The sequence below is a fragment of the Cricetulus griseus genome (genome assembly GCF_003668045.3).
Source record: "Cricetulus griseus strain 17A/GY chromosome 1 unlocalized genomic scaffold, alternate assembly CriGri-PICRH-1.0 chr1_0, whole genome shotgun sequence".
In the NCBI taxonomy this organism is placed as follows: domain Eukaryota; kingdom Metazoa; phylum Chordata; class Mammalia; order Rodentia; family Cricetidae; genus Cricetulus; species Cricetulus griseus.
In genome coordinates this window covers 68,815,514-68,836,660 of record NW_023276806.1, presented here as the reverse complement: position 1 = coordinate 68,836,660, position 21,147 = coordinate 68,815,514, and the positions used below count along the sequence as shown (strand labels likewise).

Genomic DNA, 21,147 nt, shown 5'->3' with positions numbered 1-21,147 from the left:
TTTATTTATTTTGGTTGGCTGGCTGGTTTTCTCTTTTCCCCTTGATTCTCAATGCCTGCTCTGTGCCTTTTCTCCACATACTCATTGCATTTCAGAAGCAGCTACCTACTACCTTAGAAGAGGAAGTCACAGCTGTTTGGCCATGGTGGTCAGTGTTGGGGAAGGCTGGAGCATGTGTCTTGCTTGTTAAAAATTCATTTCTTTTGCTTGAGAGTGGTAGCTTTTCCTGCCACAGGTGAGCATACGATGTTATTTAAGGAAATGTTGCTTCACTATGAAGACAGAAATGATACAAGGCAGCCTCCCAGTGCACTATGAAATATGGTCTCTGTTCTGCTGGAGGTAGCTAGAGATAAAAGGTGCTGGTTATCCTTTAAGGGGAAATAGTGTGTTGACATAATACATACTCATGACAGCTGTCATACCCTGCAGTGGTTTCTGAATCCCACTGCAAGAGGCTAATGACTCTCTGGAGCTGGCTTAACCTTTTCCAATTAGATTCCCTGGGTTTCCTTGAAAAGCTTGCAAATGAAGGACCCACCTGATATACACTTTGCCTTTATTAAAGCCCCCTTTCTGAAAGCAGTGTTTCCAATTGTCTACCAGGGCAGATGTCTTTCATTTCAATGTATGCATCAATCCTGCAAAATAGTCTTCCCTCAGCAGATGAGGAAACTGAGACCTGGTAACTTGTCAGGTAACTTGTAAAGATCATATAGCAATTGCACTTGATAGTAAGAATCAGATTCAGGTAAGTCAGTGGTGTCACATGCCTTTAGTCCCAGTACTCAGGAGGCAGAGGCAGGTGGATCTCTGTGAGTTTGAGGCCAGCCTTGTCTACAGAGTGAGTTCTAGAATAACTAGAGCTAGAGAAAACCTGTCTTGAACTCCACCACCACCACCACCACCACCACTACTACCTCCACTCCACAAAACAAAAGATACTCAGGTCTGTCTGATTCAGTTTGCCCTGTTTCAACAATTTGTAAAAGTCTGGGTAGTACCCAATTAGTAAAGACATGTGACAATATAAGGAAACCAGTATACCCAGTTTTGTGTTTTACATGTTGCCAGCCACTCTGACTTTCCCATCTAACTTGGCTAACTGGCCAAGAATGACATTACACTTCCAATTGCAACATGAAACCAAATAGCCATATAGCCAAAAGTTTTCTGTGTCCCACCAGTCCCTCTGGACCGGTTTCTCTCCCATCCACTGGTCCCCACAGCCACTTATAAAATAATCATTTAGAGGTTTAATATTAATTATAATTGTTTGGCCAATGGCACAAGCTACTATAACCCATTTCTAATAATCTGTGTATTACCACATGGCCCGCGGCTTACTTTGATGCTCTGACATCTTTCTCCAGTGGCACTGGTGTCTCCTGGATTCCACCTTCTTTTCCCTGTATCTCTGCTTGAATTTCCCACCTAGCTATTTTCTGCCCTGCCATGGGCCAACCATATTCACAACATACAGAAGGACATCCCGCGTCATAGCCAGGCAGTGTTGTGTGAGAATTCCCTTTTAAAAAAAAAAAAACAAAAACACGAAAAAAAACAAGTGAGGGCAGGCCCAGTGCTGACATAGGCCACAGGATTGCTTCCCTGTGCTAATATTCCCTCCGCCACCGCCTGCCCCTGGGGTTAATGTCAGACTTAGTACCCAGTGACCCAGGAAAGAGCAGGAATGTCTGCTGCAATGCTCACAGTCAGGCTTGCTGGCAGTGATGTGAGCTAGCTCTGGGATATCCAAGCTTGCTAGTTGGCAGAGACAGGCTAGTTACCCTCATCTGACTCCCTCTGAGGATTGGAGTTAGTACAAGATGTCTGGAAATAGAGGGAACAGTCGAGCTGGGCCATTGGAACTCCAAGTCACATCTTCTTTCCACAGGAGCCCTTGCCTTTGTGATGGATATGTGATGTTCCCCTTTTAGAGAGGAACTTAAATAGCATAGCATGCATCTTCACCTTCCTTGTGCTAAACATGAAGAACATATGTAAGCTGTGAGTATCCACATGCATATATCTAGTGACTGTATACCAACCAGTACTTTGAGTGGTAAAGTTCCAAATTAAAAATGATCTTCACTGACTGACCAGTTTAGCAAGTCTATTTATGGTAGCAGAGAGCTTTTGTAATTGTTTATGAGTTGATGGAAGGTCTCAGTGGTGAGGAGAGGTACAGGGGTGAGGAAGTGGGAAACCGTTTCTTTTACGGTAATAAAACATATCATGTGGCAGCTTGCTTTGAATATGAATCAGGGAGTTCTTGCTTTGAAACAAATTTATGGTTAGCAGGAAGATAAAGACCCATTTTACTGCCTTATTTTTTACTTAATAAATTTTAATTACTTTCTCTCCATAAATTAAAACATTTACCATGCTATATCCTAATTATCAGATGTGTCATATATAGCATAAATTTCACAGAATAATTGCCATTTGGGCTTTTGGGGAGACACTGCTTTATAGTCTTCATTTTAATGTTTCAGTAGCTTTCAGTGGAGACACAGGCTTGCTGGGTTACCTCAACTTTCAAAGGTACTAATGGTTCTGACTGAACTGTGGTTGTCCTAGCATTGTGGACTCACCAGGCAAAGGCAGAGTAGAACCCACAGCAGAATGGTGTGAGGTGCACACTGTTTTGAAAAACATGCATTTTTTCCTTTGAAATACATCCCAGATATTTTCCAGGAAAGGTCCTAGAATGAGCTGCATTTATAATTAATAACATTTTCCATAAAAATACTCAAATCCTAGAGAATTTACTAGAGTAGGGTATGAACCTTTATACCTTCAATTTGCTTAGCAACTCCTTTCCTAGTCCTAGATGCAGTTCACTCAGTTCAAGCCAGGTTGAGTAGTTAAATATGTTGCATCATTCCTGCCTCCAGTGTGTGATGTTGCATCATTCCTGCCTCCAGTGTGTAAAAAAGGAGCCCACAGAATTTGTAGTTTTATGTTGGCCAGCCAGACTTGAGAATGCAGAATTATTTATTTATTTATTTATTTATTTATTTATCAAAAGAAAAAGTCATAGAAATAGATGGAGAAATGTATGTGCTTGCTGTTAGAGCTGACGCCTGCATGTTCTCAGATCTGTGCCTTCCTTTTCCTTGCTCTTCCTGGTACAGAGCTAGGGCCCATATCAGCTGGCTCTTGGCTGAGTTTGACCAACAGGATGCTTTGCTGAAAGATGGCGGCTAGGAGGAAGGAAGTAATGGGTTCTTCTCCTTCCTTCACTGCCTCTGCTGGCATCCCCCCCTCACAGAGAGAGAGAGAGAGAGAGAGAGAGAGAGAGAGAGAGAGAGAGAGAGAGAGAGAGAGAGAGAAGAGAGTTGTGAGAGGTCTTCTTTTGTGATTCCAGCTCCTGGGATGCAGATCCATCATGTGCCCAGTATTTCCCAGTACCCCTACCCTTCTCCTATGTCCCTGCAGCCCTAGAATAGGGATGGCTCTTGCTGTGGAGAATGCCCCTAGCTGCCTCACTGTGTCCTCTTTGACATTTTTACTCTTTTGTCATCTCTGTAATTAAGTCTTTGTTCTTAATTTGTTCTATTTTACATGCTAAGAGTATTTTCCATCTCCCAACTGATATATTTCTAGAACAGCTTTGCTTTTTATCTCATAGCTATCGTTGTTGGGGTGTTGATAAAAGGGATGTTAAATTATTCATTATCTTAGCTAATGTTTAATCAGTTTGGTATTATATTTAGGTGATAAGACAAAAGAAGAACCAAGCAACCAGAATGATTTGATTGTCCCCTGGGAATAAAGCCTGGGAAGGGGGTGGTGCTTCCCTGAGGGCAGTGATGATTTGTAAGATCTCACACATCTAGGGGTCTTGTAGAAGCAGCAGTTTGTACTGAGGAGCATGTTAGTGTGGCCAAATGAAGAGTGTTGGGTTGGTGTAGTAGACCTAGAGGGGCCAGAGGGCAGTTGAGCTGGATCATTGCGGGCTCTGAAGAGCCTCTGAGCACTTGACCTTCAGCCTTTGGTGATGGGGAGCAGTGAAGCAGAACTTTAAGCAGAGCAAGTATCTGAACACACTGATTCTAACAAAGGCTATTCTTGGAGGGGTTTAGAGAAGACTTTGAGGGGAGCCTCTGGCCAGGTGAGGGGGCAAAAACCTTGGTGGAGAGGTTGGGTGGGGTTTGGCTAGAGTCCTCGATTACCAAAAGTTAAAGTTACAGGAGGGAATTCAGGATATATCGGGGAATTTGGTGACTGTTTTGCATGTGCTTGGCATTGCATCTGGTGAAGTTTGTGGTACTCATGGAGCAAGACATGCCAGTTTAATAAAGCAAAATTTATTTCCAGACTAGAAGACTTTATCATATTGGGGTCACAGCCTCTTCTTGGAGATCCCAGGCATGTATCTGTGTTGTTTATGCTGCTGTATGAACTGGGTATGTTTTAGGTTATTAAAAAAATATTATGGTTGCAGTGCTGCTCATGTTTTATAGACAAGCCAAATCAGTGGTTCTTTTAAAGAACCATATAGTACTCCTGCTCAGTCCCACCACTCCTGATTCTCTTTTCCAGGCTCCCACCCCCTCCCACCTCTCTGTTTTAGTCATGGAATTTGTTGACTGTCCCATCCACTGTGTATTTCATTCCCCACTCCAACCTGTCATAGTTTCCTTATTTTCTGATGAAAGAATTACTTTTCTAGCAGAGAAGTCATAGGATGATTTCTCATGTCAGAAGTTTAACAGTGGGACATTCTCTGCTAATTTATAAAATCCACAGGTCCATCTGTCACCAAACCTCCATAGACCAAAGACTGAATACTGAGTATTTCAGAAAGTTGAACTTAGCACCCGTGGAGCTGAGCATCTGTAGATCTAGAACTTGGTAAGAAAACATCAGAGATAGCACCTGCCTTAAGTGGTCTACAATGAGTTTTTTGGGGAGGTGATACTTTGGAGCTGTGGCAGATGTTGGTAGTTTTGAGAGGTAAAACTAACTTGATCTATTCCTTGATTCAGAGTTGAGTGTGGTGATTGAGAGTCTGGGTTCTGGAGTCTCACTCTTGTTCTGCAATATTGTGGCCAAATGACTTCATCTTGATGCTTCCCTTCATTGTTGATAATGAGATCATGTTAGTGTCTACCTTCAGATTACTAGGAGGACAACTTGACAAATGTGTGCGATGCACTCAACAATCCTCCTGACATACCACCAGTGTGCAGTAAATGCTTACTGTGGGTCATACCTGACACCAAAGAGGAGTCTCTGAAGGTTCAGCTTAGAAAGGTATGTGTATGAGAACCAGAGGTTGCTGACTTACTTCCTCCGGAGAGCTGGTAGGGCTAGCCCTTTAATGTGTAGAGTCACTGAAAGAAAATTCTGGAACATGCTTTGTTCAGGAAAAATTGGTTGTTTGAATCCTCAGGTTACTTCTTTGATCATACTATATATAATCACTTTGTCACTTAGAGAACTTCCAGAAATGAGTTCAAAGGCCAGAAGGTGGCAGGTAACACTTAGAGACTCAGACATCACTGCCTGTGAAGCTTTCTTGTTACCTTCATCCTCATTCGAGTTCTATTCATGAGCCCCTCTTCAGATTCTGACAGACAGTCCAGAGACAGAAGGAGAAACAAGAGTTCCCATTCTCATGAGATTTGCAATGTTATTTACATGTATATACGTGGAACAGATTCAGTCCACTGTGATGCAAGCACAACTGGAATGCATAGAAGGCAAGATTGGTGCATAGGAAGCAGAGTAACTGGCTTTACAGAAGTGATGACATGTCTGAGATTTTGCGGGGCAGAATGAGAGCCAGGGTCTGCAGGTTTGTGTAGAACTGGCATGTGAGTGGGGGGAGGGAATAGTTAGTAAGACATGGCATTGTGGATGTAGGAAAGAGCCAGAACATGCCAGAGCTTGGCCTTTTATCTTGGGGATGTTTGGACTGTTGAGAGACATTAGGTAACAAAATGCCACAGATACATTTTTAACAGCATAACCCTGGTATGGAATATAGACTTGAAAAAGGCAGGTTTGTCTCGTCCTCCCAGGTTGATCAAGGGCTGGAACGGGGACAGAGTCCTATTTATCTCTGTGTCCCTGATGTTTGGTACATTATAAACCTTCAGGAAATATTTTAGACTGAAGTTAGCTCAAGTTGAATTTCTTCTTTTTTCATTCTATCCTCAGAACATGCTGACCTGGCCTTCCATCTGTCACAAGCAGCTTGACTAAGATCATAATAAATTCTCTTTTCTTGGCATTCTTTTAGCTGGCACTCTGTTTACTAGCCCCCCCTATGCAACTGTAGTGTGGTGAAGATTGATGTTTATAATTCTGACCCTGAAGTCCTTCAAGGCTCCTAAATCATCAGAAAAAGATTAAAATACAGTCAATATCACTCTAATGTTTGTGTGTTTTACTGCATTCTCATGCTTTGGAAATTGATGGCTTTTCAAGTGCCTGTATACTTGATAAGTACACAGTGAGAATCTGTGATCATCCACAACTCCAGACTCTCCTGGTGCCAGAACAGGCCACTTACTATGCGTGCTCAGAACAGAATGGCCTGGGTTCTCTCCATGCGCAGGGGGAGGATGCATGCTGGACCAAAATGTAAGAGAAGGCAGAAGTTGGAAAGCCAGTAGGAGGCAGCCAGCAAATCAGGTGTAGCTCAGAGAAGTAAAGAATGTACACAGCTCTGCTATGTCCCAACCTCAGGAAGAGCACATCTCAGTGCTGGGGCTCCAGCACTCTAGCCTGTGTGCCTTGACTCTGTCAGCAGGCTCAGATTGGACAGGGCTCTCCAGCAGCTCTATTATTATTGCATTAACAACGGTTCCATGAGATGTCAGACTCCAACAAGTAAAAGCACGTGATAATTAGATCATCCTGGTCCCCTGCATATCTTCCTTGAAAGTCATTATTATTGCAGGGCTGACAATATCATGAGACCCAGAATGAAGAATTGGGAAATTCTGGGAGATGGCTCCATTGGTGACTTTCTTAAAGGGGTCTGATGTTGTCTCTAGAGGGATTTGAGTGTTCTTTGGGGGTTTATATATTGCTGTCATTAGAAATCCATCTATGTTTTGTTGTACAATTTACTTTCTAGCCTGTTAGACCAATCAGTTGTCATCTCAGTTGAGAAAGCCAGTCCCTGAGTCACAGGAATTCAGCTTGCCACCCAAGCATGGGTGTGTGTGCCTTCAGAGCTGGTTTCACCTGTCACTTGGGCTCCTTAGCCAGGTCTAAGGCCTCTTTGGAGGGGCTTAGTTTTCCTTCACTGAAATACTGGGATGGTGCTAATTTCCTTCTTTAATAGGGATACTGTAAAAGCTGAAGTAAGATAGCTAATGTGAAAACTCTCATGGGAAGCATTACTTACACTAACCTAGTAGATATAAATACTGTCATATGCTAGATATAATATTGCAGAGCAATACCAACTGTACCAGAGAATACCACACATCTTCCTTTAGAACATGGAACTTCATCTCATCTTCACAGACTTTCCCAAAATACAAATGGGTTACTGATGAGCCATTGAGTCCCTACAGTGGTGTCAGTAGGTGTTCCAGGTGTTACTTTATCCATTCTACCAGGTATGCATCACATCCCCTTTTGGAAAAGTGAGGCACTTTGTCACTAGATATCCAGAGTAGAAGCAGAACTTGGACCTGATTCCAGCATTTAGCTGACTCCTTTACTGTGTTACCGAGTCATTATCTAGTTCACAACTTGTAAAACTTCTCAACTCTGTTCCTGACCTTGAGATGGGGACATTGGCTAGTCTTCTTGGGGCCAATGGAACCTGAGAGCCCCAGGAACCCTGCCAAGCCCCAGAGTACAAGGCAGTGAGAGCACTCTCTGAGGGACATGGCCATGCCTGGAGGAGGCAGTGCCCCAGCCCCTGACAAAATCACCATGGCCATTTTGTTCTTAAAAGTTAGTTCTTAGCTGGGCAGTGGTGGTGCACGCCTTTAATCCCAGCACTCAGAAAGCAGAGACAGGCGGATCTCTGTGAGTTCGAGACCAGAGCTACAAGAGCTAGTTCCAGGACAGCCTCCAAAGCCACAGACAAACCCTGTCTCGAAAAAAACAAACAAAAAAACCAAAACAAACAACAAAAAGTTTGTTCTTTTTTTATGCCAGTCAGCCACCCCATCAGCCTCTTGGGTCCCACCTGTGCCTCTCCATGTCACACTTCACTACGGCAGGAAGTTGTAGGCCTGGGACCCTCCTCTCATAAATCACTTCCCACATAGCTCTGGAGTGGCTCCTGATCTGTTTGCAGAAAGGGACAGAGGATTTAGTCCATGTAGTGATGCTCTACTGAGTATTTCAAAACTCTTTTCTCTGATGCTGTATATTGGGGAAGGGACCCTGGGTTGGTGGTTTATTAAGTGCCCAATGGGACCCATTGTTGCATACATGTTTTTTTGTTTGTTTGTTTTTTGTTTTTTAATATTTTTCTGATTCACAGTCAACCTGTGAAGCAGAGCTGACCACAGAAAACCAGGGATAACAGTTTTGACTGTTCAGGAAAGATGTCAGAGTAGGAGAGAAGCAACTGTGTGGCCTGTGGTTCTAAAAGAAGCTTGTGCTGTGTTTGTGAAGGTTCTCAACAGGAGGTGTGTAGAAGCTGCAGTGATGACTGGCTTGGCACTGAACTGCCACATAAACAAGAAGTCTTTGTTTGACAGGAAGCACTACTTCTACTCAGACCTTCCTGTAAGTATGCTGTGTTCTCAGCAATGGACCTGCCTGCCTTGGGGGATGGAAGCAAAGGCCAGGGGATTTGCCACTCATGTTTTCAATCAGCCCTCTGTCCATCGCAGCAGGAGGTACTGCCCAGCCCTAATGAAGGCAGAGGCCCCCCGATGTTTACTAGATTGGATGTGATTGTCCTGATGCTGACTCCTTACTTAGTCTCCTGCTTCTGTTGGTTCACTCATAATTGAACAGGGACCAGGAGAGGCCAGTGCTGTCAGGTTCTCCCAGCCATGATGTTTGGTGCTAATTGCCTGTTAGGACAAAGGCTAGCCCTGTGGTTGATGCAGCTGTTAGTACCCACTTTCACCACAGACATTGTGAGAATCTGTCTCTTTTATGTAGACTTTCCTAATAAGAAGGCTAGCTCCTTTGGAGATGTTTTGTCATCTCCCAAGGAGCAAGCAACTGGACAGTAGTAGGCAGAATTATGAGTTAGAATGAGCACAAACAACAGTAATTAGTTGAGCAGCAAACTCAGTATGTACCTGCTTTTTCCCTAAATTTAGAAAGTTTCTTTCTTATAGTGGTGCCAGTGTGAATGAGAGCCAATTTTTCATAGTATGGCACTGGAACAAAACTGAAATGTTGAATGGGTTTCTGAAAACAATGTGTCATTTAATCATATGTTCTGATAGGTAAGTATGATTTAGAAAAACAATAGCAATAAACATTGCTGCACTCCATTCTTCTGGAACTGAAGATTTAAAAGAGTTGGGTTTCAGTGGTGAGGGAATAAACAGACATAAATAAAAAGCAAGGTAAGTAGGACCCTCTAGCTCCTGCACAGCCCCCATTTCCACAAGTTCTGCTATATAAATTCAAAAGAAATGTTTAATTTTTCATTACTAGGGATGGAATCAAGGGACTTGTACATGCTAGGTAATCTGTGTGCCACTGACTCACATAAAGCCCTGGGAATGTTTGGATTTTAGCCTGTTCTTGGCCTGGGCGGTTCAGCGTGTCCAGAACAGGTGGTCACAATATTGCACATGGCATGACCATAACACAACTCATGTGTGTTGTGTATCTGAAATTCATATTTAGAAAAGTGCCCTGATTTTTTGTCCAACAACCCAAACCAAAATTCAGGTCTATAGGTGGAGACTTTCTATCTGAGTATAGATAGGGACTTAGCCTTCTGCACAGTTCCCCATGTGTGACCTCAGGGCACCCAGTGTCAGCATTTCCCAGAGCCTTGTTAGGAATATAAATTCTCCAGCCCTACTCCAAGCCTCCTGCATCATAAACCTTGAAAGTCACATCAAACATGCTGTGGTTTGACATGCCCACTTGTATTTCTGAAGTTTTATAAGTCTTTCACTGGCCTAGTAAGGAGAGGTACCAACTTGGGCCATTGTGGCCTGGAGATCTCCTGGTTTATTATGTGTGGCTTCGGACAAGACCCTTGGTCCCCTCTTGTCTGTACTAATAGGCTCATGGGATTGAATAAAGGCAGTGGTGTTCAGCAAGTACTGCAGATGCTTTAGCCATTACTCTCTGTTTATCTCCAGTCTTTCCATCGCCCTGCATTCTCAGTGTGTGTTCAAAAGTAATTCTTTCCATTTAGAAGGGGCAGGTACCCTTGCAGCATCCGTCAGTTTTTTTGTGCTATGTGCTGTCTGTTAGCAGATTGTGATGAGCACATCATAGTATTTTCTGACCAGAGGAATAAGGGAAGAGCAGCTGGCATGATTGCCTACCCAAAAGAGCAGAATCCAAACAAGCTGAAATGCATTGGCAGTTGCTGTAAGCCATGTTACAAGTGGACAGCTAACTGCTTAGCTAGCATTCCCTAATAAGGGGCTCAGCAGGAGCCTGGTAATGAGATGCAGAATTTAGGCTAATGAGTTAAATGAAAACAATAAATTTTTCTCTTAGGGGCCTCTGACAATGAGATTATTGTTACTCCCAAAAATGGCACTCCAGCAAGGAAGATGGGATTTGTGTTGCTAATTGTATCATTATAGGGGATGAGAGACTTTGGGCGGGTAATGGGGTGATGGGAAAAGCCAGAAGAAGAAAGGCTAAATTATGGCAGCAGTGTATAAACTAATTTTTGTTGTTGTTGTTTCCTTGTTTCTCCTGTTCTTTCAAGTAAACCTCTATGATGTGAAACTGAAAGTGAAGTGAATCCCAGCTTTCAGTTCTGCACTTGTGACTAATCCACGTTTGTTTGTGAGCAGGCAGGCTACCAGATCACCCAACAGAGGCTCCCAATTGCTGCCAATGGGCACTTGACGTACAGTGTCTACATGGGGAAGAAACGGAGTCAGATGACCACCAAGACAGTGAGGATCAAACAGATCCAATTGGAGCAGGACAGTGGCAAAAGCCTCCATGATGACCTGAGGTCCCAGACGCTCATTGATTTGAATAGAGCTGGTAGGCTGGTTCTACCCTGCTTCTTCCAACCCTATCTGCTCTGGGGTCTCCAGCTCTTCTCTTCCTTTCTAGACTTTTCTCAAACCAACTGATAAAGCAGACACAGGAGCCTGACTGACAGATCAAAATATCCATGTTGGTATTGGCAGAGCTGATGAGAGAGCACAGCCTGAATCGTGCTCACTGCTAGGCTTGCCAATTACTCACCCCTAAAATCAGACAGACCTATCTGCCTTGTCACGGCCCACAGCTGGATATCCTTAAACAGACATCGAAGGAAATGAACCAGAGTTAAAAATGGACAAGTGGTAGATGGGGGAGGAGGGACAGACTGCTTTGAAGATTGTGCATTAATGCCACATTTTCCTAAGATCTCCCAGTTCTAGGCTATTGCGTCTGTCAATACCAAGTCAGGCTGACTTGCCTCTCTTTGATAGGAGTTGGCCTTCTCGAAGTGGTCCTGGAGCCTGACCTGTGCTGTGGAGAAGAGGCAGCCATAGCTGTCAGGGAACTGCAGATGATCCTTCAAGCCCTGGGAACCAGCCAGGCAAACATGGCAGGTAGAGGCTGCGTGGACAGTGTCCCTGCTCTGCATCATCCCCTCTCTGCTTCTGGCAATTCTGTATTTAGCCTTTTGCATCCCACTTCTTTTTCCCCCTTAGAATTTCCCTTGGGTTCTTTTTATGAGCCCCAAACCAAAATTAAACAAAACAACACTACACACACATTGAGCTGGAGAGTGTGAGTGTAGGAGCCAGAAGGCAAGATTTACCTTCTCCCAGCTTGTTCCATGAGAACTGAGGGGATTCATGAGGTGTGTTCAGTTCAGACCTTTCAGAAGAGAACTCTGCTCATGAATAATAATTCTTATTTTTGTGAGTTCTATATGCATAGCCAATTGCTAGTTTGGAAAGATGTAGTTCTCTTCTTTTGCAAAATTTTTATCCATCTCAAATTGTGAAATACCCTGACTTGATTATTACACACTATGTATTTATATATACTATGTATGTATGTATGTATGTATGTATGTATGTATGTATGTATGTGGGTGCAGATAGTAAAATATCAAACTGTTTCCCAGTCATTTGTACAATTAGAATACCTTTAATCTCATCACCCAGGAGGCAGAGGTAGACCGTTCTCTGTTGAATGCAAGGCCAGCCTGATCTACAAAGAGAGTCAGGATAGTCAGGGACAAATAGTGAGACCCTGTCTCAAGAAACAACAATAATAACCCGTTAATTTTTAAAATGGAGTAAAATTTTTTATGTATTTCAGGAAAAGCACTACAAAAAGACAAAAATTATATCCAGCTGCCTTGATCTTTAAGTTCAAGGAGAGAGACACTTGGGTCTGGAGTATGATGAAAGTACAGAAAGTATCATATGAAACACATTTTTTTCAAGTAAATCATAGGTCTCTTAGCTTCTGTTTCTTCATGGCAGTTTTGTCTTGACCCTTGCCCAGTGTTCCTTTGCCTTCCCTTAAGTCCCAGAGAGAGAATCTCTCCCACAGTTTCCCCTCATTTTCCTTTTCCAGAGGCTGAGTAAAAGCTCCCACCACCCTCAGGGCCCTCCCTGACAGAATACAATCTCTTGTTTCCATAGCATGCACATGAAATGGCTACAGTGGGCACTTAGTAAGTACCATTAATGATGAATTTGTCTCCCTTTTGGTGTGTAACACTGTGGATACCTTTATCACATCATATAATGTGTTTGCATGTCACAGAGGGTCTTCTGAATTTTTAATGTCACGCTTGTCACATAGGACATCTTACAAATGATAAATTGTAACTCCAGGAGAGTATGGTGAGACCTTATTTGCTGTCATCCTTAAAGGCTGGAGAAACAACCCCCATGAGTCTGAGTGGCATAAAGGTTAGCTGCCTACATGTTTCTTTTTTAGAAACAAGATCATGTTAGAATAAGGGAATTCTCTGTTAGTTTCCATTTATCACTCATGCTGCTTTTTTGCCCACAAAACATAAAAGAAATATGGGCAGCTTGATTGGTTAGCCATTAATGTGCTAAGCATTGATTCTATATCATGCTTTTAAAGTTTCTAGATAATCTCAAAATCCTCCAAACCTCTGGAATAATGAACAGGCCACTTGTTAGCTGAGGGAATCTGGTTCCTAGTGAAGAGGGAAGCCACAGTGGCAAGAGCTCATGAGTCAGTGGCAGCTGAGCAAGTTCATTAGATCTCATTTGTTGTGACACTTTCTGTTTCTTTTCAACACAAATCCGGCAGCTTTGCTTCCAGCACAGCATCCAAGAAGCTCGAGTTGTTCTGAAGTGCTCTGGAGCACTGAGGGCTGCCTGAAGGCCTCAAGAGTCCAGCTTCTCTGGCCATTAGCATTTTCTCAACCTAAATGTCTTTGTTCATTTTTTTCATGTCGCCACTGTGAGATCACTGTGTCAGCACTGGAGGCTGCACTAGGAACTGAAGGCTATCTTCAGGAGACCAGTAGACTTGGTGATTATGGTTATGAAGTGTGAACTCCTCTGGGCTCCGTTTAGTGAGTTCTTAGTAGTTTTGCTAATGAGCATGGCCCACCGTAGGCCGTTGTCTGAGTCATTTCCTTCTCATGTTCAGCATGTTGCTGCGGTTAGAAGAGATCCCCAAAGCAGTCAGTGTGTTGATCTGAATGGGAACAGAAGTGGAACTACTAGTGGGAAAGTTTAGTATGTGCTTATTAAAACAGTTTATCCTGTAATTTAGACACTGCAACATTTCTGGGTGATGGTGATATGCCTCTTTACAAGTAAGGAAACTGAGGCTGTTTGTCCAAGACAGAACAGTAGAAGCTTCTGTACTGGGACTGAGCCCAGGTGTGCCTCCTTTGTTTATACAGGGTACCACAATTCCCAGTGGTAGCCATACTGCATCATGCTGCCATGGATACTTGCTCAGAGAGGTAGGTAATGAAGCATGAATGTGGACAGAGGGCCTGGATCTGAGTTGGAATCCAAGCCTGTGCCTTCTAGCAGTAGAAACCTGGGCACATTACCTGATTTCTTTGAGTCTTATTTTCTACACTTTTAAAAGTCATTCTCAAGTTGTGTGGAAAGAAAGAAGCAGAAGAGAAAGGAAAGCCAGGAGTCATTGGGTGATAAGGAATGACTCTGTAGGAGCAAGTCTGGGGTTCTGGTAGAAACATGGTTTGAAATGCCATAGGGATGTGTGGGTACCTGTCAATACCAGTCTATTACAGAGAGTGGATGTTAACGATGGCTGTAGAGCAGCACAGGTCTGACAAAAGTGTGCTGGGTGGATGCTGCACACTTTCAGCAGCATAGTACATGGGACTGCTTTTACAGAGTTTCCATTCATCTAGATGAATATAGTCTATGAGTTATATTCAATACAGTTTGATCACATTTGGCCGTCCATGCAGTCAGTGGTAGAACATCTGTCTAGTGTGTGCGAGTCCCAGGCCTTTCCCAGCACTGCAAACAGGTTCTTAATTAGCCCTGCTCCCGTTCTGTTCTCAGTTCTAGAGATTATTCAGCAGCCAGAAGGACCTACCTGTTCCACAGACCACCACTGTTTGCAGAAATAGTTTTCTATCCCAGTATTTTACTCTTGTTGTTCAGATGTGTTTCAAAAGCTGATGTGGCTGTTCTGTCACCATGCTCAGTGGTACAGTTTTTAGTTTAGCTGTTACAACCATTTACTCTGAGAAGATAGAAGTTGAGCTCACTGACATTCCTATGTGGGAATGAAGGCCCCTCAGTGGGACAGAATGCACAGAGGCAAACCTGACTGCTACGGCTTTCATGCACTTGAGGTAATTTAACTTAATTTTTTTAAAAGGCATTTTGTCTTCACGAGGTAGAGTATCTTTTGTTAATGTCTGATACTATATCTGAATCCATGCTAGTGAACTCTCTTTCAACACGGCAGGATACTAAGTGATTCTCCTTAGACATTTATGTAGTATGGTGTTCTCTGGGAAAGATGAAAATTCATGCCTTTATTCCTCTTCCAAATTAGAATTCTAAATCATGAAAGAGAGTCATCTTTAAAAGTGAGTAGTAATTCAGGTTTCCAGAGGTTTTTTTTTTTTTCTCCTGTCTCCCAAGCATTTAGGTTTGGTCATGCAGAGCTCAGCATACTTGGGCAGTTTTCCTTTTAGCCTAACGGGCCTTTCACGTGATTCCAATTGTAGATTAGTCAGACAGGATTGTAGATTCATTAGGAACCAGTGTGAGTGAGACAGAAACCAATCTATTTGCTTATTGCTCAGGAAAATACCAGTGTTTTGGAATTCATCATTCAATAGGGTTTAATTCATTGGATAATAACAGTGTGTCAGACCCAGCTCTAGATCCTGACAAAGACCTTGGTCCTGCTTTGATGACCTTACCCTTGGGAGGAATTTCATTAACAAACAAAACAAAAATAATTGTTATAGTTACTTTAAGAAATAAATGAAGCTCGGTGCCAGAACAACTTGGAAAGTGACAATATTGCTTTTAAAGGCCACTTAGCAGGGTAGATGTTTAGTTAAAATATAAGGAATGACTCAAGGCCCTAGCCAGCCTAGAACTAAGTGATGAGCATTCCAGGAAACTTGGCCTAAAGAAGAGCTCAGAAAGTACCACTAAGGTTACCAAGGTGACAGACTATAGGAAAAGCCAGAAAGGTAAGCAGAGAACAGTTTGGCAGTAGTCAGAGGTATACACTTCCAGGTGAAATGGGAATCATGGAAAGGATCCAGGTGAGAGATCACTTAGACTGGTTTATGTTTTAGAAGCCATTGTAAAGAGGGGATCTCAAGTCTGGAAGAGAAGCATGAGCCCATTTGAGAATGAGGGATCAGATGCAAGGCTTGACAGCGACAGTGGCAGAGATGATGGAGAGATGGGTGGATTCAAGATGGTTTTTAGGAAGAAGGCTCATGACAGGCTGGTGTGGAAAAAAGCAAAGGCAGCTTCAAGGAAGTTTGAAGATGCAGGTCATGGCTTTATCTGAGATGGGAAGATAAAGACAGGAATGTGTTTGCAAAGCAGCAAGTCAGGATTTGGATTTGGAAACTGAAATACCTATAAAGCCTATAGTAGGGCTCAGAGAAGTCTGCCAGTGAAGATCTAGGCATCATGGGGACCACAGATAATATTTAAAACCACTCTGGAGAGCATGTGAGTAAAAAAGAGTTCTATGTTTTCATAGGAAAAGGGACAGAAGCAAATGAAGTGCAAGTTGAGTGTTCAGGAATACTACGGTAGCATTAAGTGGCTGACACTGATGTAGGATGATGTTTCAAGAAGGAAGGAAACCAGGCGAAGGTAATCCTGGCTCACAGGAGGATTGTGAGTTCAAGGCCAGCTTATGCTGTTTATTTGTGGCAATCCTCAGCTATATATTAAGGCCCTGTCTCAAAAGACAGAGGCAAAAAGGGAAAGATTAATTGATATGTCACAGTGAAATGAAAACAGGATGTTTGTCCATTGGATTTGGCACCAAGGGGCTTGTGACACCTGTGACATAGCATCTTCAGAGATCTGAGGACAGAAGCCAGGCTGCAGTGGGTTAAGATTACCTGGGGTGAGAGAGTGAAGACAGTATGTGCACTAACTTGTTAGAAAGGATTTGCCTAGAGGGAAAGCAGAGAAATGGCTGATGACTGATGGTGTGAAAATTGGGCTCATGGGACTAGGTTTTGAGGCTTTTGTGTGTTTTCTTAATGAGAAATAAACACTATTAGATGTTTACATAGCAGAGGGAATGCTTAGAAAGATTGATGGCTTGTGTGGAAGAGAGGATTAGTGAGGCCCATGTCCTTGGGGGGCCCATCCTCAAGGACCTTTCCATTCTGGTTTTAGCAGTCAGTCCTTGGCTCTTATATGTGGCTTGTGTTCCTTGTATTCTGAGAAAGCTTCAGGACCTCCACAGGGAGGCCCACCTCCTGACAGAAGTGCCCAGTAGAGAGAAGGAACACTTACATGTGGTCTTGGAGGTTGAGCCTAGGGGAGAGAGAGAGGAACAGTAACATTGATGACAGTCCAGTGGAAAGCTAGATATGGGAGTGCACATCTATAATCCCAGTCTACAGAGGTTGAAGCAGCAGCAGGACCAGAAGTTCAAGGTCAGCCTTAGCTGCACAGTGAGTTTGAGGCCAGCCTGAATGACCTAAGACCCTGTCTCAACACTCCCATCCCCTCAAAAATGAAAATAAAAAAAGCTCAAGTGGAATAAACAGTTGAGTGCTCCCTTGACTAGAGGTGGGGGAGCTTTCCTCTGATATGAATGTTGGTTTCATCAAACAAGATCTTAGATATGAAGTAGAGGAGATGACACAGTGGGACTGCTGTGTTCCGGTAAGCAATGGAAATGATAAAGCCACAATGCAGCAGCATGATAGTCTTGGTTAGTTACATTGTTGGGGACTGGACAAGAGGCCCTGCTGTGTTGAGACAGGATGTGGTCTCAAAGGTTGAAGTAGCAGAATGGAAAGGAGCAACAAATATGAGGGTATCTGGGGGTAAGGGACCTGAGAAGGTCTAATTGGTAGATTGGAGGTAAGGGACAAAGTAGGAAATACAAGGTAACGTCAAGGTTCCCTAGCAGGTGACACTTCTCAGAATTCAGAAGACTGTGAGTTGTTCAAAAGCCGATTTAAAAATAAGCAGTTGTAGGATATGTGCAGTTCTGAAGAAGTCAGAGCTGGCAAAGTAGGTAGAGCCATTCCTGAGCTGAAAGGATCTTGTCAGGCTTTCAGAGCTAGAGAGTGGGGGAGCTACTCCCATGACCTGAGGGTCTGGCGGGGGATGAGCAGTGGTCTCAGGCTGGTATAAGATTGGTGCCATAGCTCAGGAGTTGGGGTGACCACCCTCCTTTTCCTGGAATGGAATTTATTAATGCTTTTAATTGTTTTAATATGTTTTTGTTGTGGAACATTTGGGAAATGAATTTATTTAGCCCATCATGGGGCTTAAAGGATTAACATCTTTAATCTAAAAACCTACCTAAGAGCTAGAAGCAGTGGCACACACGCCTGTTGTCCTAGCTACTTGGGAGGTTGATGGAGGAGGATGGTGAATTCAGGCTTGCCAGGGCTCCACAGTGAGACTGTCTCAAAAAATAAATAATAAAAGCAACATTTTGTCTTCCTGTCTTGTAAGTAATGCACATAAAGTTGGAGACTAGAACTGGAGCTTTACTTTGTAAGATAGAAAATGTGATTTTTTTTTTTTCTTGTCTGCACATCTGTCTTGGGATTTTTGCCTCCCTTTCTTCCTCAAAAGCCTTTAGTCCTCTCCACAAATCACCTGTTTCCTTAGGGTCATGTCTCCTAAGCCAAGGAGCTTTCCAGGGCAGAGAAGGTCCCATAAGGATGGGGTCAGCTCTTTTCTCACCCTTCCACCCATCCCTCTCCACAGTCTGACTGCTTCAGCAAATCCTCATGGCAACCAGGGAGGCTTCGGATTCCTGTTTATGGAAGGAAAATCATTACAGTGCCTGAGAAGGGAGAGAAACAGCTTAGGTGTCAGCCCCTGCCCTTGAGCTGTAAATTCTAAAGGACTGTCTTATAAATCTCCTAAAAACACGTAGAGATCCTGATTTCACTGGAGAGCACTGGAGAGGTTTCACATAATCATTTTGGAGGCTTTACCCAAACCCACTTCAGATATTTTGAAAATAGCCATCGAGTAAAACTGAAGAGTGAAACTTTATTTTAATAACCTTATTCTCACTTAGCACACATACTAAATCTATACTTCCTGCTTGTGCATCAAAAATGTCTGTGTATGCACAAGAAGAAACACACACCTCAGGACTCTGGCTAGCCTTGAGTGGCAGGGGAAACAGCCACATTTCAGAGCCAGTTATACACACTGAATCTAGGTTGCTCTAACTAGACAGAAAATCTACTACTTACTTACCCTGACATCTCCCTGCCCTACAAACCATATTGCTTCAAAGAATTTCTACAGTTTTTGTATTTTTTCCTTGCAGAGGGTCAACTGAGAGTAGACGCCAATGTATCCGTGCATCACCCCGGGGAACCTCTGGGTGTCCGGACGGAAGTGAAGAATCTCAACAGCCTCAGATTTTTGGCTAAAGCTATAGGTGAATGTCAACTTCAATTCCTGCTGTGTCCCTCTGTGTATTGATCACCTCTCATTTGTAGTGGGCAACTGCACATAGTGGTTCCTGCAGTGGGCTCTAGTTCTCACAGTTCTGTGGACCAGACAGCAAGTCTGTTGAAGGTATCACCTTCACACTGCTGCAGCCAAGATGCTTAGTGGGCACTGGGTCTCTGGGGGAAAGTATTAACACAGTTCAGAAGAGGCTATTTTCATCTGTGTACGCCTTGTGCCCAAACCTGAAATTATTAGCCTGTAGTGAGATAGATATTCACCCACCCACCCTCACTCCCCTGCACCTGTAGCTCTGGCCATGCCTGTTTGGGCAAGGTCACAGGTGTGGATGTGATGGTTAAAAGGATTGAATTGGGGCTTGGAAGCCCCTTCTTTGGGTCTCGGAGAGCATCCTGGTGCCAGGATCTGCATGCTTGGAGCGGGAGCCCATGACCGCCATTTATTTCCTATGTATAAAGTCCACTTCATCTTACTGGTCAAACATCCTGATTTCCATGTGCTATATAAGCCAGCCTTAATGAAGACACTTGAAGGGACATATTTTTAGAGAAAAGGCATTAAAATGGTTCAGGGGGTTAGTCATGAGACCAGCAGATAAGGGTAAAAAGAGTGACTCCTATCTCTGAAAGGGGACATAGTCCATTTGCTGAAGCCACTGAAGGGGTAAGAGGAGAGGCTCTTGCTTGCAAGTTGTGTTTGTGAAGGAGCTTGGAACAAGTGGAATAAAGTTTGCCTTCACCCTGAGTATGCCATGTTCAGGACTGCATTGATCTAGGAGGTGCTTAACAGTGACCAACAAAGGCAGACAACCAGAGTTTATGGCTTGTCTGTAACAGTATACAGAGGAGCCCTTGATATTTTTTTTTAACTGCCCCTAACCTTTTTTTGTTATATGAGGTGCCCTCAGTTAGGATCCGACCTGTGTTCAAAGATAGCCTAGCAGAACCAAAGCTTTGTCACCATGGGCTTAATTCTCCAAGCCTACAATTTGCCCACCAGGTGTTTTCAAATCATGTTGGACCTTTTAGCCATCATTTCATGTCAATCAAGGAGAACATTCAGGTGAGAGGGGTGGGTTACAAATTAACCAGTTTGGTGCTGTTGCCTCTCAGCAGCCCAGATTTAAAAAGGTGTGGATTTGAGCAAGAGCAAGAGGCATGGGGTGGGAAGTTGGGAAGGGTGACTTTTGCAAAGGAGATTAGCAGTTGTACTGTGTTTCAGTCATGTTTGGCTGTGTTGATTGGCATAGTCTATCTATTCTGTTGGGTAGTGAGGGTGTATGTTACAGAGCAGTGGTCACAGATATCTTGGAAAATTATTCTCTTTCCAAAAGTGTACATACATTTTCACCCATATTCTCTATATACATTTTGAGGGTTGTGAGGGTTCCTTTGACCCATCTGCTGGTCCCAGGATAAGGCTACAATCCTAGATCTTCGGTCACTAGGCCTACACAGCAGTCCCAGCCCTTCTGCCAAGGTGTCTATAGCTGTACTAGGTTGTTAATCTCTCTGAGCTGAGGTGTCTGAAAAAGAAAGATACAGGAGGAAAGAGACAAGCTTCTTAAGGCTCTTTCCAGTTGTGAAAAGAAAATACAGCCCACAACGGAATGATCATCATAAATAATCCCCTGGACTTTTTTTCTTTAACTTAAGGATCGAGAATCGTTTCTAATTATTGCCTACATGGATAAAAGGGACTCAAAATGTTCTAACTTGCTGTGACTTTTTTTCAGACTATGAAATTCAGAGACAAATCACTGAACTTGAGAATGGAGGTGAAATTCTAAATGAAACTCGTTCGTTTGATTATAAGCTGGGGTGAGTTTATATTGATAAGTCTGTTGACCACAGCTTGGAGGCTGGGGCTCAGCCATGGACTGGTCATGTGA

The 21,147-nt window shown here is 43.3% G+C and overlaps 1 protein-coding gene across 3 annotated transcripts in view; it reads left to right on the top strand.

The window, feature by feature from the left end:
* Gatb (glutamyl-tRNA amidotransferase subunit B) overlaps nt 1-21,147 on the top strand; it is an 87,237-nt gene that overhangs the window by 28,376 nt on the left and 37,714 nt on the right. For all 3 annotated transcript variants that reach the window (XM_027392983.2, XM_027392985.2, XM_027392984.2), the window contains 5 exons: nt 8,605-8,718; nt 10,944-11,142; nt 11,580-11,702; nt 19,111-19,224; nt 20,992-21,076. In XM_027392983.2, coding sequence (XP_027248784.1) covers nt 8,605-8,718; nt 10,944-11,142; nt 11,580-11,702; nt 19,111-19,224; nt 20,992-21,076 — 635 coding nt within the window. The remainder of the gene's footprint in view (nt 1-8,604; nt 8,719-10,943; nt 11,143-11,579; nt 11,703-19,110; nt 19,225-20,991; nt 21,077-21,147) is intronic.